Below are 19,020 nucleotides of genomic sequence, written 5' to 3'. Positions count from 1 at the left end.
CCACACCTGCGCACTGCCCGCCTCCCCTCGACGTGTCGCGAGAGCAAGCAGACAATCGAACCGAGTCACTCACCGGTAACGATCCGCCTTCACTTCCTTTCCGGAGAGCGCTGAACCCCCCACTCCAGGCGCTGCTTCTCGTGTCGTCTCAATCCCGCCCGGGGAACGGCGAGAAAAGTCTGCGGCGCCCAGGCAGATACGCCGAGGGGACAGTCGAGGAGGAAGATCGGGGAAGCGGAGAAACGAAGGGTGTGGAAGTGGCTGGAGTGGAGAGATTTTGGGGGGGTTGAGAGCAGGTTTACTTTCTCTCCTCCTCCCTTGCAGCGGGCGGAGTGGTACACGGGGACTACTTTAAAGCGGCCGGTCCCTTCCATTTTCTCGGCTTCTCCGAGCAGACTCGGCGGCTTTTCCGGGTTCGCCTTTAACCCTGTTGTTGTCGGAGAGGGGAAACCCGCAGCCACCCGCCCCGAACCCCGCCCGCATAACCAGGCCATGGCTCTCAAAAGAATCCATAAGGTAAGCGGTGTCCGGCCTAGCCACACCCGGCCCGCCTCGCCTGCTCGCTTTTGCTCTCCTTTTCTTTCTTTCCTGAAAAGCGCCCGGGTCTGCCCGGCCGAGTTGTCGCCTCCTCCCGTCCGCCATGGCCGACGTTCGGTGTGTGGTGGGCCTCGGGGCCCGTCTTTCCCTCCCTCTACTCGGAACGGAGGCAGGGAGGTGGTCACTTAAAAGTGAAAGTAATCCCCCACCACCGACCCCCTGTTCCGCGGGGCCACTTATCTCCTTTCTTCCCCCCTCCCCCCCACCGCCACCCCGCGGTCGAGTGGTAGGTGGAGGGGGAATAAGATAAAGTGGGCCTCCGTTCCCCTGTTGGTTTAGGGTTGGAAGTTGAAGGCGGCTGGCCTCACCATTGGTAAATGTCACGGTGCTGCCCACAGCCCTTGACCGAGGCCTTGGTGCCACTGACTCGGCGGAGGCCCCGGGCCCGCCTCCCAGTGAATCCTGCGGGTCGGACCGATGGCCCGTGCATTCCTCAACCCCCCCCCCCATCTCTCACCCACGTTCGTTGTGGGTGTAATATCCGCCGGGAAAGTTCCCATGTGCGCTGCTTCTCTCGATCTGTCAGTTTCAGAAAGGGGAAAAAAATCAAAACCGATCCTTCCTGCCTGGCGACTGCGGCCTGGCGGAAATGTGTAACTTTTAAATAAGTGGTACGATGTAGCTTTTTCAAAAATGTGCTGGTAGGTTGGGGTTTTCTCTTTTTGAATTGGGGGACATCTGGACAGCTGGTTTGGTTTATAAACTGTAGTTAGTGAATTCGAGGATTTAATGTTTGGGTTCGGTTGTTGGATGAGTAGAATAAGCATCCATTTCGAGGTAAAAGTTTGGCTTTTTTCTGCGTTGTAGCCAATGTGTTTCTACCGGTACCTCCATTTTCCACTGATTAGTACAGATGGTAAGTATAGGCTTGTGATTGGATTTGTCACTTAAACAAATTATTTATGGATCGAATATTTGCATTTTATGATTGGTAATAGAGGAAAGCTAGATTTTTGTTTGACTTCAAAAATAAAGTTGTGTCGGTAAATTCGGGTGATCTTTCTTGGACAGTATTGGTAGTTTTCTTTCAAAACTAATTTCTCATGAAAACTTGTTCTTGCCAGCCCTGAGGCCAATATCATTTACTGGAAAATTGTGTGATAATTTTGAATGCAGGTTGTTCCTTCGATTCCCAAGCAAATGTCAGAATGCGAATTACAACAAAAATGGATTGTTTTATTTTGAATTTGTATGTTAAGTACTTCATTATCATGAAGTATGGTTATTTGAGTCTTGACTTAGTGACAAGCTGGATCAAATCTGCTTGATTAAGAAGAGTTCCTATGCCACTTTAAAAAAAGAAACTCAGATTTCTAGTAACTTTGTCACTCAACAAAATCTATAGAATTTAAATGTTTCACTCTTATAATCTAATCCTCCATCGGCTTGCCCGCCATATTCTCCAATTTGCAGCTTTTGTGAACATTGGATTCTTGTTCCTCTTCATTTGATTGCATTACTCTTTTTCACACGAAAGGGACGAAAACTGATTTTTTTTTCACTAAAATGCTTTTACTACTTTATCTAGCTTTCTTTGGAGTCTCTTGTTGATATTCAAGAAGATTTTGATTTATTGTTTTTAAATAGTAAAGTTAATATTCTTTTCAGAACTGGATGCCTTTAAGTGTCTAGATTTCACCTTTTTTCCTGACATTTGGCAAGATCAAGCAAGTTTGAACTGCCATGCAGAATCCTATACCTTGTGCATTCTTTAGAAGAAATTGAAATATTGTATACAATTTCCATCATCGAGGAGGAGTCAGGCAAACATAATTTGGAGAGGGTGTGGTGAAAGAGAACTGATATAAGTATGTGAGTTTCCCTGATAAGCTGGAAGTATTTATAGTATTACTTTATGTGAGATTTAATATTGAAGATCCATTGATTGCAGACACAATGTTTGATAGAGATTCTGCTCTTATAGAAGTTACTTCAAACTTGGATGATGGAAGTTTGTCAGATGAAGTTATTTTTGAACTATTCTTCACTCACTGGTAAATATATGGATATCACCGACAAGTGAGGTATTGGGCTGTTTTTGTACCAGATGAATAAGTGTCAGAAAAAGTGAGTATGGTTTCCAATATTAAATAAATCACTGGTATTTTCTAATTGTTCATTCTGACTCTCCCAGTTTAATTATCTTGGTGTGTATCCATAATTCAACACATTAAAGAATTGTGAGGGCATGTTTTAAAATAGGAGGGTATTCTTTGCATCATTTTTTGCCATTATGTTTTGACTCCTGCTACAGCAGTGTGAACCAAGACTTCTCATCATTTCATATGTCTTAGTTTTATCATGCTCTCTTATTGTATCTAATGGGTCCTTTTAAACAAAGAAGCTCTGGTTTTCTTTAAGCCCGCTATATGCCAAGGCCCTGAGGTCTGTAATATTTGAAGTAGTGGTTGATAACTGTATTGAATAGTCTTCCAAGTAATGTCTTTCTTGCTCTTTCTCGTCTTTCTCTCTGATCACTCTTCATACTGCTTCCCTGCATCAAAGTGTAACTGAATGTATCTGAGGTGTTTTGGGATATGGCTAACATGTTTACCAGTGTATCACTGTGGCCTCTGGGATTTTGATTTGAACAGATGCAGTATATTTAATCGCTACACTATTAGATAAAATGCCTTGCCTTTGTATTGGTAAAAGTGGATTCATTCTGCAATTTGTGCTGAACAATCAAGGTGCATGTAACTATTTCAGAACTTGTTACAAATATTGTATCCTTGAGTTTCTTCTTTCAGCTCTTTTCAACACATGGTGCACATTCTACTTGATGATCATCTTGGAAGTAAATAATAGAATTCTTAATTTGGAAGGAATCCCTGATGCAATATTTCAGTGGATTTGGTAAAATTGACTGCATTGTATATCTCCTTGCCCAGAAGTTTACTGGGTCTTTCATTTGTCAATATATCTAATTTGAAGTGTTTGTACCAGCCATGATAGAAATGAAGTTGAACAATTGGTCCAACAAATAATCACAATTTAGTTTACATCGGCCATGAAGGCTACCTTGTTATTCCTTTGCATTATCTTGTAATTTATGATAATTTTGTCTTTGCACTGTACTGCTGCAAATCAACTTTCACATGGCAGTGGTAATTTGATGAATTTGTGTTAATAAGTACTTCCTCCTTGTATTCAAATTTTCAGTATATAAATTCTCGTGATACTCATTTAATTCTAACCAGTCCTTCTGTAACTGTGCCTAATTCTGATTGAATTTTAAACTTTTGCCATCGTTTAACTCAATAGATACATGAATCATGGATTGAAAACTTCTTTAAATCCACTTTAGAGGTTCACTATCTGACCTGTTATAAAATGGGTTTAAGTCAGTTGAAAATTGTGATTAGAAAGTTTAGTTTCAGGTCAAGATATGCGGCAGTGTCCCAACTCTTTTGTTTAGATCAGGATAACGTTCTTGGGCAACAGTTGTATTCTTATACTCTGGTCTTGAAAAATATTTATTATCGAATTGAAAATTTTTCAGTTGTATGATAGTGATGGGTTATGGCAAATAAGTATTTTTGCAGGATTTGTATTGGCCTGAGTCGTCGTAATTTTTCCCAAGTACCTCTAATCCAGTAATATTCAAATTCCAAGCTACAGGTAAATTGTATCCAGTAAAGCACGCTTCCTAGTTTCTGATGGAATTCTGTCCTTTATAGAAAGATCACTTCAACTTCAGGGACTATTCTCTAGATGAGTTTTAATGAAGTTTATTTTTCAATTATGACACTTTCATTCCAGTGTTCTTATACTTTGCCTATCTGTAAATAAGAGATCAATCTTACTATTGAGGTATGGAATTACTGTTTTACCTTGGTGCATCCCAGTTAACAGCTTTCAGTGCTTCCTGTTCATGCTTCTGTATTTTGCTGAAGGAGGCACTGGAAGGATAAGGGCATTTCTAATGTAATTAAACAGTTTTTTCAGTGAGAGTTTGCCTTGTCTAAACTCTTAAATGATATTTAGGATAACTTTTTTCTTCAATCTTTCAGCAGCACATCAAGGGCCTTGTCATAAAATCTGATTGATATTTTTGCTTTGCATTTCTCTTTCTTACCATGAGCTGCTATTGAGTTACTGTCTTCTTAAAATAGCAAATACAGTCGGCCCTCCTTATCCACGAGTTCCGCATGCACGAATTCAACCAACTGCGAATCGAGAAAACCCAGAAGTGCTCTTCCAGCACTTGCTGTTCGAGCATATATGGACTTTTTTTTCCCTGTCATTATTCCCTAAACAATGCAATATAAGAACTATTTTACATAGCATTTACATTGTATTGGGTATTATAAGTAATCTAAAGATGATTACAAGTATACGGGAGGATGCGCATGGGTTGGCGTGGATTGGGATTGAAAAAAATGGAAGTTCCCTTACTAAGTAAGTTGGAACAGGTACATCCAGTATTATTTAGCGTCAGTCAAACGTTTGTCTTAGTATATAGTATATATTTTACCTTTATGTATATAAAATACTTAAGAAATGTACGTTTCAGCGCTGTTCGATCCAGTGACAGATTGCTCCTGGGCGCGCTGTCCATCCGGGTTGATGTAGAGGATCAAAAACCCAAAACCCAATAGTTAAACCACTGCATTGCTTAGTAATAATTGTGGCTTTAATCGGGCAGGGCCTTTCTCATTTTATCCTTTAAAATTGTTCCGATCGTTGACCGACTGCAGCCTAATGCTTTTGTAATGACCGATGGCGTTTCACCTCTTTCTGATTGCTTTATTATTTCCACTGTATTTTAAATCGAGATCATGATTATTTTCATGAACAGAAACATTGAGGATTCAGAGCTCTGCCGCCGGGTCCTAATGCCCACTGCTCTGAGACAGGTTAAATAAGGTCTGGGGTTCCGCTGGGTCCTAAGGTCCACCGCATTGAGACAGGTTGAATAAGGGACTTGAGCATCTGCGTTTTTGTTTTGGTAACCGCGAGGGGTCCCGGAACCAATCCCTCGCGGCTAAGGAGGGCCGATTGTACTGTGAAAATAGAGAAAGACAGTGCCATCTAATAGCCGAGTAATTTGTGGAATTTTGAGACAGTAAGGAACAAAATACTTGAAATATTAGGACACGAACTTGTTTTCACTTCAAAAAGAAATATTGGTAGGGATGCTCTAAAGTTACCTGGCCTTAAGAGCAGGAAGTTTGACAATTAAATTTGTCTAAATGTACAATTTTGCAGTCTTGTATACTGTTCAATGTTCTACCTGGGTCCAACTTGTTCTGTGTATAAATTGCTACTTTAGTTAATTGTCAGAGCAGTGATTTTGGAAAAATGCTGGAGAAGAAATGCTTGTTATTGAGAAATACATTTGGACCAGCGATATAAAACAATTGTCTGCCAAATGGTTGGTGTAAGGCATGTGCAGATATCTCCATACTGCAGTGTGCTGCCTGTTGGTAATCTTTGTTCTGGGGTTAAATTGAATATTGGGCAAGTTCATCTTGTGTAGAAGATGCTCCCCAGACTCTAGTGATTGCACTATCTAGATGGCACAGAGTTGAGAATGGGAACTCCGCATTTGCTGCAGTGACAAGAAGCTCAAAGCAGGTCACTCAGCTGCCACTCTGTCAATCATGACTGAAGTTCAAAGTACACCACAGCTAATCCCCATATCTCTTGTGCTGAAATTAAAAAGTGAAGCAGGTGCTGTTTGCTTTACCCATTTCTGTACAAGAGAAGGAGGATGCACCGTTACTGGTATCATCTTAATATTAGGAATGGGAAACGCTAGCCAGAGTTCTTAATTTACGCTGCCCTGTTGGCTTTGTCAGGATTAGAAACGAGATTGTCACACGCAGTTTAAATCAGAACCAATCTTAATCAAATAGTTTTTGTTAAAAGGTAAAAAGGTGGCAGCATATTGAAATGCTACTCACAAAAAATTCAAGCATTAAAGTATTCTGTTAATGTGTGAAACAGCAGATTGAGGACTTTTTAAGTGTGTATTCTAAAACTTGTATCCTCCAATATTTTATATTTGCACCAGTAATGAGTAGTTAGGCTAGTATTAATGATATGTTCAATGAATTTGCTGATCCCCAGATGCACTGTGAACATACAAGATATTCTGAAGTTGATTAACAAGATACAAGAAAGAGCGACAGGCAGATAGGGATATAACTCATATGTTCTCAAAGTCCTACTAGTCTAATCTTAAACTCCCTTTCTTGCTGATGGGTTATATGTTCACCAGAAAGATTGCAATGTCAGAGATTACCTCACACCTCCAATTAAGGATATACAACCATGTTGACCTTGCCAGAATGCTAATGTCCAAGAAATCAGAAATGTTATTTAATAGTTGCTTTGTTCCAGGTTTTGTTGTATTTTCAGTAAATAAGCTTGTGTGTGTGGTAGGGAGAAGGGAGAAGGCAGAAGACAGGGAAGAGAGACTGAATTTCATATAAAAGTTGATGAAGATAATTTACTATTATTGCAGGCATGATAAGATTAATTAGTGACTTCTAACTATGCACTCACTCCACATCTAATCCTTCATCTATAAATCTGTTGGCAACATGGATGACTTCGAGGAAATGTACTAAAGGTAAGCAAGTAGGTTTAGAGATACAGTTCTGGTTGAACCCTTTGGGATCTAAATAATGCACTCGAGTAAAATGGTACTCTACCTCAAGTGGAAATACTGTTAAATATGCTTTTAAACATGTGGCTTGTTTTTTAGAAATAATCTGGGTTGTGTGGCGGGTTTCCCTAGCTATGATTCAGCAGTGTGGTCAAATTAGCAACTCAGCCTTGGATGGCACAACTTGGGACCCCTATCCTTGAAATGCTCCTGAAAGCTGACAGTTTTAAGCTATGAACTTTAATGAAATGCTCAGCATTAAACCAATGGTTAATAATTTTTAAGCCAAAACACTTCCCTATGCCTCTTTAAATTGTGTGTATTGCATTAAATCATCGGGGTCTGAAATCCTATGGGAGTTTACCCAGCATGATGCTCTGGACGCTTGTGCCAGAACAAATTGGACTATGAAGGCACATTATGCATGGACTTCAAATACTGAACTGGAGTTCTAATTGTAGATGCTAGCAGAAGTTAGTAAAAATTATAAACCTTTTGAATTCTTCCATCAATACAGGGGTTTGGGGCTTGTATAGGATATATGCTTACATCCACCGGAACCATTGTTTAAAAATCAATGTCATAGTGCGCTTCTTGGTGTCTGAGAACTTGCACTTGCTTTGAGAATTCACCATGATAGTACTAACAGTGGGTAGGCAAATTGGCTTGACAGTGTGATACAAAATTCAGTAATCTGGGGAAAATTGGGCTTTTTGGCTGAGTAGCAATTTTGTTTTCTCTATGAATACCAGTAAAACTGGTAATGACAGCAAATAGTGTCAGAAACATAACCTATTGGCTTGAACTATTTCACTGATCCAATTTTTTTTTCTCTGTTTCTGATCACCACTATTCTGCCCATTGTGAGCACTCCATGTCTATTGGCCATGTCATGTGGTCCACTTTTTAAAACGAAATGTTTGGTAATGCTGGCAGTACTTTAAATGAGAAATTCTGCAAACTCAAGGTGAACACAGGAGAGATGTTTGTCAATGTAGTTCAGTATGGAGTTGTTAAACCATACTGGAGGCTTGTCTGATGCCTGAAATGTTAGTGAGTAACATTCTAAAAAGCATGCTGTTGTATGTCAGCCATTTGGTATTTCAATATTATAATTGTATGAAAGTTAATTTGGTATTTTGGTAGGAAATGCAATTTGGATCGGTTGACTACTTTTCCTTAGATGGGTGCATAGGGTTGGCAATATTGGCACATTGCTGGAAGTTAATTCGTCTTTACCTTTTGGTCAAGGTTTAATACCACATTATCAGTCTGTCAGGGGATTGCATTTAATGTTCAGGCGTTTATGTGAAAAGAAAGGACAGAGTGATGGGAATAGGAGTAGATCATAATGGACAACATTCTACTGCATTGTCAATCTGCTCAACCTGTCGATACACTATTGGTATCCTGTGAACTTTGCTATCCCACCTATTTTTCTGTCAAATGTGAATGTGTTACCTTGAATGCCGTGGGTTTTTTTGTGACTTAATACTTGGCAAGGTGCACTACCAAATGCCTTCTTGAAGTCCAACCCAAAGTTCCCTTATCTTTGGGCAAGACTTCAAATCAAAATTGTACATTTGTCAGATGTTTCCTTTTTACAAAGTTCTGTTTGGTTAGATTAGTTTTCCAAATATGCTGCTTTTCCCAATTATAAATATTTGGCAAATTGGTATACAGTTACACATGCTTTGACCTCCTCATTTTTTAAATGGTGTTACCCAAGTAGTTTTCCAGTCCACTTTTCCCAAAATTGTTTTAGAAAATTAGAATTTATTTTAAATAGCCTCTTTTTGAGGATCATAAGCCATCTAGGTGAGAAAACTTGTCCGCTTTTAGTCTGTTAGCTTACTGTTTTTATTGGATTGGCCCCCAGTATTCAATATTAATGGGATGCTTTATCTTGCATTAAAACAATTTCTATAACTCCCTTGCTATTTCCTTGTTCCCCATAACTATTTCTCTATTCTCATTCTTTTGGAGGCAAAATCCCCTGGACCCTTTATGTTAATTTTCATAAGCTACTTACTACTTTGGCCTAATAGTTTATTTTTTCATTCTTTTCTAGATTTTTAAAGAACAAGATAAGTTAAGTCCACTAGCATTTTTGTCCTTGTTTTTAATTTTATACTATAGAATTTCCTTGGTTAACTCTTGCTCCCTTGGAATCTTTCCCCTTTGGACTATTGTTGGGTGTGTGTGTGTTTGTTTTTTTTGCTGAGTGGCCTGAATTCCTCTGAGTAGCAGGCAAGCAGTGACAGACATTTTTTCCTGCTAATCCATCATGCCTGTGCACTTTAATCACATTATACTCACAACTTCCTCGGGGGGTCTTTAGCTGAGGTAATTTATTAAACCTATCTTCCTTAACTATGACAAAGTCTAAAGTGGCTAATATTTTTAGTGGCATTAATGAGGTGTTCTCTAGAAAGCTAACCCTGATGCTTTCTGAGTTTCTCATACTGATTTTTTTTCCCCAACTTGATTATCTTCATGAGATTAGTCTCATCTATTGCACAATTCTATCTGCATATCTCTCATCTTTTTAAAATCTGCCTTTTCCTACAGTATGCTTAGACTATTTCTATACACTATTCCCATCAGTGCTACCTATCCTTCAGTTTTTTGAACTTCACCAAAATGAGTCTGAGACTGGTTTGTATCTTGGTGTATGATTTAATAGTTCTACCCAGTCACCTTTTCCTCTTGCATATCCTTCCTAAAAGTTGTATACTCAACAATAAATTTGCATTGACTCCCATTGCAGCTACATATTCATTATAGTTATCAAATTGTACACATTCACCTCTTAGTTCATCACAATCTATCTAATAGCACATTAATCATCTTGTTGTCATCTTGGTTCTGCTTTAATGGGACATTTTTGTACAAATTGACTTTTTTGCATGACAACTGTTTACAATTTCATTTTCATTAGGTGTAAAAACATGGCTCATCTTGAAGTCATGTAGCACTGTAAAAATCACATTTAGCAGTTTTGCTTAATGAACAACAAAGTACAGATAAGTTTGTTTTTGGCTGTTGTAGATCTAAGAGTAGCTTCTTTAGCAGTGTATTCTAATGCTGCTGCTTTTGGTTCTCAAAGGCATTTGGTGGTATGTAAATGATTTTTTTTAAATATAAAGGCTCCTGGAAATTTGACTGGTTCAGCTGACAAGCTCATGAATGTTCTTTATAAAAATGATGCATAGTATGCTGTTTCTAAGGAAGTGTAGATTTGAGAACAACTTTCCCCTGTAATTCCATTTTTTTTCTTTTTGCTTTGCAAATTATTTTGGGACTCTTGTTATTTTGGTTGATCTTGCAGATTTGTCATACTCCAGCAGTAAAACTTGGCGACCTTGGCCTCACTACCTCCTTGTGCAATTGGATCCTTGATTTCCTCACTTGCAGAGCTCAGTCAGTTCAGATTGGCAACATCTCTACATCTTCATCAGCCCAGATGCACCACAAGGCTGTGTGATTAGCCCCCTATCTTACATGTTTTATATTGATGACTGTGAGGCTAAGTACTGCTCCTATGCCATATTCAGGTTTGCTGATGACACTATTGTCATTGGCTGAATTGGAGGTGGTGACGAATCAGCATATAGGAAGGAAACTTAAAATCTGGCTGAGTGGTGCCACAATGACCTCTTACTCAATGTCAGTAGGACCAAGGAGCTGACTGTTGGCTTCAGAAGGAGGAAACCAGAGATCCATGAGGCAGTTCTCATTGGAGGATCAGAGGTCGAGAAGGTCAGCAACTTTAGATTCCTCATTTTCAGCATGTAAGTGCCATTACTAAGAAAACACAGCAGAGCCTCTACTTCCTTAGGAGTTTGTGAAGATTTGACGTAACATCTATAAAATTTGAACAAAATTATAGATGTGTGCTGGAGAGTATATTGACTGGTTGTATCACAGCCCAGTATGGAAACATGAATACCCTTGAACAGAAAAAAATCATACAAAAAGTAGTGGATATCCAGCATTGAGCACATCTACATGGTGCACTGTTGTAGAAAAGCAGCATTCATCATCAAGGACCCCCACTGCCTGGACCATGCACTTTTCTCACTGCTGCAATCAGGAATAAGGTACAGGAACTTCAGGACTCACATCACCAAGTTCAGGAACAGTTATTACTCCTCAACCATCTGCTCTTGAACCAGTAAACAATCTTTTCTCTGATACTGTACTTGACAGCAAGTGTGGGCTATGATTATTTGCTACTCAAAGGAAAAACAAGGTTTGTAAAAGGTGAGTAAATTTGTCCCACAAAGACTAAGTGGTGATGAAATTAGTGAATTAAGTAGAGAACTATTTTCTGGTTTGTAGTGAAGCAATTGTAAGAAATCTGAAAACTAATAGAGAACACTTAGTGTTGTACACCACCACATGCAGAACTCTGCAGTGCATATTAACAACAGTTGTGCCTCCTTGTAACTCCATCCAAGTGTCTCAAAACCCTGAGCATACAACTGTTTCAGTAGTTTCTTATTCTTTGGATTCATTGTTTAGTGTAAGCTAGGATAAGTGTTCTTGTGATTAAATGGCCACCATGCTTCACTGAAGAAACCAAGGGATGTGCAGAACCAACTAAAGTTATACTAAGACGAGGTAAACAATGGTTGCGAAAAAGCTGCATAAAAGTCAAAGTCAGGTTCTAACCAAAAATACCCCAGTACTTCCTGAAATAAACTTGTAAATTGTAAATATTTTGTGGAGGTGAAAGGAAACTTCAGCTAATTAGAAGATTGTATGGACTAGAGGATGATTGGGTTCCAGCATTTAATTGTTTTTTCTAGGCAATACAGAAATTTTCTAATGAACCCAATGAATTAACTGAAGTGTAAGAAACAAAGCCTTGGTAAGCTTCAAAAATGTAGAAACTAGATGGCATGTGGGAATTGGCCCCCAGAGCATTAAAGGGAGCATGGGAGCCAGCATCCAATGGACCGATGCCAAACTATCATGATCTCCTAACACATCTTATCACCAAACACATATTCTCTCCTCCCCCGCCCCCGGCTTTCCACAGGGATCTCCGTGATTTCCCTTTTCCTTTCATCCCTCCCCACTAGTCACCCTCTTGGCATTTATCCCTGCAAGGCCAAAGTGCTACACCTGTCCCTTTACCTCACTCCTCACCTCCATTCAGGGCTCTTAAAAAGTCCTTCCAGGTGAAGCAACACTTCATCTATAAATCTGCTGGGATCTTCTATCATGTCTGCTGCTCCCAATGCAGTCTCTGTTGAGATCAGTTGTATATTCAGAGACCACTTTATCGAACACCTCCATACCATCCACCAAAAGCAGAACCTGGTGGCCAAATATTTTAATTCAAATTCCCATTCCCGTTCTGACATGTCAGTAAGTGGCTTCCTCTTGTGCCAAGATGAGGCCACCCTCAGGGTGGAGGAGCAACACCTTGGTTTCCATTTGGGTAGCCTTCAATCTGATGAATATTGATTTCTCCTGCTGGTTATTTAAAAAAAAACTTCTCCCTTCCTTCTTCTATTCCCCACTTTGGCTTTTACCTTTTGTCACCAGCTCTTCACTTACCCCTGAATTCTCTCCCCCCCCCCCTCCCCTATGGTCCACTCTTTCGAATCAGATTCCTTCTTCTCTGGCTCTTTACCTTTCCTGCCCACCTACCTTCACCTACTAGAAGGAACTGGATACCTTCTAGCTATCCTCCTTCCTCTCTCCCGCCTTTTTATTCTGGTGTCTTCACCATTACTTTCCAGTTCCGAAGAAGGGTCTCAACTTGAAAAGTCAACTGCTCGCTTCCATAGTTGCTGAGTTCCTCCAGCATTTTGTGCATACTGCTTTGGATTTCCTGTATCTGTAGACTTTGTCGTGTTTGATTTATAAATGGTTACATAGCAAATATTTGGAGCTTCACTGCAATATATATTGCTTACTTTGATGGTTTAATTTTGAACTTTGTTTTGAAGAGTGGAAGAAATAGAATATAATGATCAAAATTACATGCCCCATCGCAATATTTCAAAAGGTAATATTTAGATTGCTAGAAGATGATTTCATTCAAATAATTGTGTGGGTGGAAGGCCATTTTTTTTTCAGCATACTCTTGGATGTAGTTTTACTTAAAGCAGGCAGGCTTATATCCAATTAAGACCATAAGTGACAGGATACTCTCCTGAAGGGCTTTGACAGCAGTAAATGCCCCCCATCCCTGATTTGTCAGCTGTCAAATTGCAGCTGCTGTGCCACACAGCTTCCACGAATGGTTTAGTTCACTGTCCTACAGTAGCTTTGGGCAATGAAGCTTTCACCAACCCAGTATTAACACCAGCTCAAGCATCCCTTATTCATTTTGATGTTTTAATTCAAAATAAAAGCCTAACCTTTTTGGTGGCATAAAGGCATGTGGCCTCTGGGAAGTATTGTACTTCTCTTTGTTGCAGAATGCGTCTTGGAATACATGGCTTTGTGTACACAATTGTGTGCTCCTCCGAATAAGATGAAATGGCTAAGATTGTCATTGAGGCACAATGACCTAAATTTTCTTTCATGGGGAGGAGCTACATTCATTTGCAGTAGATTCCATTAAGCTTGTGGTTGGATCTTGCAAAACTATGTTATCTTTAAGATCAATCAGAATAAAAATACAGTGCAGGAACAAACCCATTGAATGGATGAAGTGGCTAAATAAAACTATTGAATGAGTTAAAACAGATTGTAGGGAAATGGTCAATATTTTGGATTATTGACATCTGTGTTTTTTAAACTTCATAACTTTATTCAGGTAATGTAGCGCTCTAGTGCAAATGTACCCATTTCGCTGGTATTGGTTATACCTAGGTCATGGATAAGATGGATTGAATAGATTGTTCTTCGAAAAATGTGCAAGCTGTTCTGCATTTTCCTAATACTAAACATATATACTTACAACAGAGAATCTGTTTATACTGAATTAAGGATGTTTGTGCTGTTGACTAGAAACTAAGTTTATTTACTTTTAATTTTTGCAGCAATTAGATTGATGCTGCATGTATTCAAATAGAATTGGGTGTTATTGTTACATTTATAGTGATGCCTTGAAAAGCTTGTCTGGTATATTCATGCAGGCCAGATCACACAATACATTGAGGTAGAACAAGGTAAAACAATGAAATGCAGAGCAAAATGTAAATCAGGAAAAAGTGCAGTGCAGGTAAACTAAAAGGTAGAATGAGGTTAAGAGTCCAATTTATTGTACAAGGAAACTATTTAACTCTTAGAGCTGTGGTACGGAAGCTGTTCTTGAGCCTGGTATGTGCTTTCAGGCTTTTGTATCTTCTGCCTGATGGGAGTGTGTTTGAAGTGGGTGGGGTCCTTGGGTGTTTTACTGAGGCAGCAAGAAGTGTGTATATATATATGTGTGTATATATATGAGTACATAGCAGAGGTTGATTTCTGTGACGTGCTGAGTTGTGTCCACAGCTCTCCAGTCTCTTGCACTCACGTACAGAGCAGTTGCTATGCCAAGCCATGATTCATCCAGATATGGAGTGCTTTCTATGGTACATCAGTTAAAAATTGGTGAGGGTTAATGAGGTACTGCCAAATTTCTTCAGCCTCTTGAGGAAGTATCGGCATTAGTGAGCGTTCTTGGCTGTGATATCTACGTGGTTGGACTGGAACAAGCTATTGGTGATGCTCATTCCTAGCAACCTGAAGCTCAACTCTTAACAGAGTTGATGTAGAAAGGAAAATGTGCATTTACCACCCCCCCCCCACTCCTTTTGCTTTGCTGACATTTAGGGAAGCATTGTTGTCTCAACACCACATTACCAGAGTCCATGAGGATTGGGGGTGGAGAGGGTCAGTGACTTGCAAACCAGCTCCTCTATTTTGAGGAGCTCAGTTTGCTCAGATTCAGCATGCTGTCTAAAGTTTTTTGAAAAACTTCTATAGATGCACAGTGGAGAGTATGCATGGTTACATGATTGGAAACACCAATGCCCAGGAACTGAAAAGCCTACAAAACATGGTGAACTTAATCCAGTCCATCACAGGAAAAGCTCTCCCACTGTTGAACACAACTGCAAAGAGCACTGCCGCAAGGAAGTGTGGCTGTGCTCTCCACCCAGGCTGTGCTCTCTTCTTGTTGCTAATATTGTGAAGGAGGTTCAGGAACAGTTATTACCCTTCAACCTTCAGGCTCTTGAGCCAATGTGGATAACTTCTCAAACAATGCTGGGCTGAACACTAAGCACAACATGCGATCTCACTTTCAAGTACTCTACAACTCATATTCTCAGTTGTAATTTTTATTTTGTATCTGCAGAGTTTCTTTTGCACATTGGTTGCCTCAGACTTTCTTTTGTGTTTCTACTGTGATTACCTGCAAGAAAATGAATCTCAGTATATGGTGACATATGCATACTTCGATAATAATTTTACTTAGAATTCTTTCCTTCCTGTGCTCTGACTGTCTTATTTGACATGCAGCCCACAGATGCAGGTATCATCTGTAGACCTATAGATGAAGTTAGAGCAGATTCTGGCTACACAGTCATGAGTGTACAAGGAGTAGAGTAGGGGACTGAGGAGCACTTGTGGAGCACTCGTGGTCCAGATGTTGCTCGCAATCATTACTGATTCTGGTTTGTTGGTCAGGAAGTTAAGACCCTAACTACGCAGTAAGGGGTTAACTCCTGGGATCTAGATTTTGGTAATAAAATTGCTTAGAATTAATGTGTTGAAGATTGAGCTGTAGTCAATAAACAATAGTCTGAAATGGTTGTCTTTGAATCCAGATGTTTCAGGGATTAGTGTAGGGCCAAGGAGGTGGTGCCTGCCATAGGCCTTTTCTGCCAGTAGGAGAGTTGTAGTGGGTCAAGGTTGTTTAGAAGGTTGGGCGATGTGTGCCATGACCTGCCTCTCAAAGCACATGATAGATGTCAGAGCTACTGGGCAGTAATCATTTAGGCACATTATCTTTCATGGTGCTAGTGGGCTTAAAGTAGATGGGAAATAGACTGAAGTAGGATCATGTTTAAAAGTGTCTGCAAATACTTTATACTTGTCGCCAAACAATTGATACTAGAATGTACAATCATCACAGCAATATTTGATACTGCGCTTCATGCTCCCTGAAGTACAAATCGATAGTAAATTAAAAATTTAAATTATAAATCATAAATAGAAAAGGAAAAGTAGGTAGTGCAAAAAAACCGAAGCTGGTCTGGATATTTGGAGGGTATGGCCCAGATCTGGGTTAGGATCTGTTCAGCAGTCTTATCACAGTTGGAAAGAAGCTGTTTCTAAATCTGGCCGTGTGAGTCTTCAAGCTCCTGAGCCTTCTCCCAGAGGGAAGAGGGACGAAAAGTGCGTTGGCTGGGTGGGTTGTGTCGTTGATTATCCCGGTAGCACTGCTCTGACAGCGTGCAGTGTAAAGTGAGTCCAAGGATGGAAGATTGGTTTGCGATGAGTCCAAAGACGGAATACTCCCACCATTTGATCCTCACAGTATCTAAGGACATAGCTAGGGTCACCATGTGGGCCAGATGCTTTGTGGGTTCGCTCTCAGTAAGACTGCTTGTGTCTGCATTTTGACTGTGGATTCAATTGCACTGGAGGCTGTTGGAGTGTGTGGTGATGTACCATTCCCTTCTATTCTAAATGTACATAGAATGTGTTAAAGCTTATGAGGAAAGGATGTACTGTGGTTGGTGATGCTGCCTGACTTCACTTCGTACCCCATAATAAATAGCATGTAAACCTGCCACACTGATGGCAGGGACTGTTTGGGACTCTTCTTTGGACTGGTACTGCCTTATGACATCTCTAACTTAATGGAGAATATGTCTAGATTTCCTATACAGGTCAAAGTCCCTTGATTGCTGAGGAAGAGGATTTCTTGGAATGTATGCGGGATGGTTTTTTGAACCAACATGTCGAGGAACCGACTGGAGAGCAGGCTATTCTGGACTGGGTTTTGAGCAATGAGGAAGGGTTAATTAGCGATCTTGTCGTGAGAGGCCCCTTGGGTAAGAGTGACCAGAATATGGTGGAATTCTTCATTAATATGGAGAGTGACATAGTTAATTCAGAAACAAAGGTTCTGAACTTAGAGGGGTAACTTTGAAGGTATGAGACGTGAATTAGCTAAGATAGATTGGCAAATGACACTTAAAGGATTGATGGTGGATATGCAATGGCAAGCATTTAAAGGTTGCATGGATGAACTACAACAATTGTTCATCCCAGTTTGGCAAAAGAATAAATCAAGGAAGGTAGTGCACCTGTGGCTGACAAGAGAAATTAGGGATAGTATCAATTCCAAAGAAGTAGCATACAAATTAGCCAGAGAAAGTGGCTCACCTGAGGACTGGGAGAAATTCAGAGTTCAGCAGAGGAGGACAAAGGGCTTAATTAGGAAGGGGAAAAAAGATTGAGAGAAAACTGGCAGAGAACATAAAAATGGACTGTAAAAGCTTTTATAGATATGTAAAAAGGAAAAGACTGGTAAAGACAAATGTAGGTCCCCTGCAGACAGAAACAGGTGAATTGATTATGGGGAGCAAGGACATGGCAGACCAATTGAATAATTACTTTGGTTCTGTCTTCACTAAGTAGGACATAAATAATCTTCCAGAAATAGTAAGGGACAGAGGGTCCAGTGAGATGGAGGAACTGAGTGAAATACATGTTAGTAGGGAAGTGGTGTTAGGTAAATTCAAGGGATTGAAGGCAGATAAATCCCCAGGGCCAGATGGTCTGCATCCTAGAGTGCTTAAGGAAGTAGCCCAAGAAATAGTGGATGCATTAGTGATAATTTTTCAAAACTCGTTAGATTCTGGACTAGTTCCTGAGGATTGGAGGGTGGCTAATGTAACCCCACTTTTTAAAAAAGGAGGGAGAGAGAAACCGGGGAATTATAGACCGGTTAGCCTAACGTCGGTGGTGGGGAAACTGCTGAAGTCAGTTATCAAGGATGTGATAACAGCACATTTGGAAAGCGGTGAAATGATTGGACAAAGTCAGCATGGATTTGTGAAAGGAAAATCATGTCTGACGAATCTCACAGAATTTTTTGAGGATGTAACTAGTAGAGTGGATAGGGGAGAACCAGTGGATGTGGTATATTTGGATTTTCAAAAGGCTTTTGACGAGGTCCCACACAGGAGATTAGTGTGCAAACTTAAAGCACACGGTATTGGGGGTAAGGTATTGGTGTGGGTGGAGAATTGGTTAGCAGACAGGAAGCAAAGAGTGGGAATAAACGGGACCTTTTCAGAATGGCAGGCGGTGACTAGTGGGGTACCGCAAGGCTCAGTGCTGGGACCCCAGTTGTTTACAATATATATTAATGACTTGGATGAGGGAATTAAATGCAGCATCTCCAAGTTTGCGGATGACACGAAGCTGGGTGGCAGTGTTAGCAGTGAGGAGGATGCTAAGAGGATGCAGGGTGACTTGGATAGGTTGGGTGAGTGGGCAAACTCATGGCAGATGCAATTTAATGTGGATAAATGTGAAGTTATCCACTTTGGTGGCAAAAATAGGAAAACAGATTATTATCTGAATGGTGACCAATTAGGAAAAGGGGAGGTGCAACGAGACCTGGGTGTCATTATACACCAGTCATTGAAAGTGGGCATGCAGGTACAGCAGGCGGTGAAAAAGGCGAATGGTATGCTGGCATTTATAGCGAGAGGATTCGAGTACAGGAGCAGGGAGGTACTACTGCAGTTGTACAAGGCCTTGGTGAGACCACACCTGGAGTATTGTGTGCAGTTTTGGTCCCCTAATCTGAGGAAAGACATCTTTGCCATAGAGGGAGT

At 40.3% G+C, this 19,020-nt stretch overlaps 1 protein-coding gene across 2 annotated transcripts in view; it reads left to right on the top strand.

Annotated features, from left to right (window-relative positions):
• The first annotated feature begins 117 nt into the window (after positions 1-117).
• ube2d2 (ubiquitin-conjugating enzyme E2D 2 (UBC4/5 homolog, yeast)) overlaps positions 118-19,020 on the top strand; it is a 34,305-nt gene continuing 15,402 nt past the window's right edge. The window contains exon 1 of one of the 2 annotated variants that reach the window (XM_063053417.1): positions 118-516. In XM_063053417.1, the coding sequence (XP_062909487.1) occupies positions 493-516 (24 nt within the window). In that variant the 5' untranslated portion in view covers positions 118-492. The remainder of the gene's footprint in view (positions 517-19,020) is intronic. The other variant, XM_063053416.1, reaches the window with a different exon arrangement.

The sequence above is a fragment of the Mobula hypostoma genome, chromosome 7 (genome assembly GCF_963921235.1).
Source record: "Mobula hypostoma chromosome 7, sMobHyp1.1, whole genome shotgun sequence".
Lineage (NCBI taxonomy): Eukaryota > Metazoa > Chordata > Chondrichthyes > Myliobatiformes > Myliobatidae > Mobula > Mobula hypostoma.
This window is presented reverse-complemented; position numbering and strand designations above follow the sequence as displayed.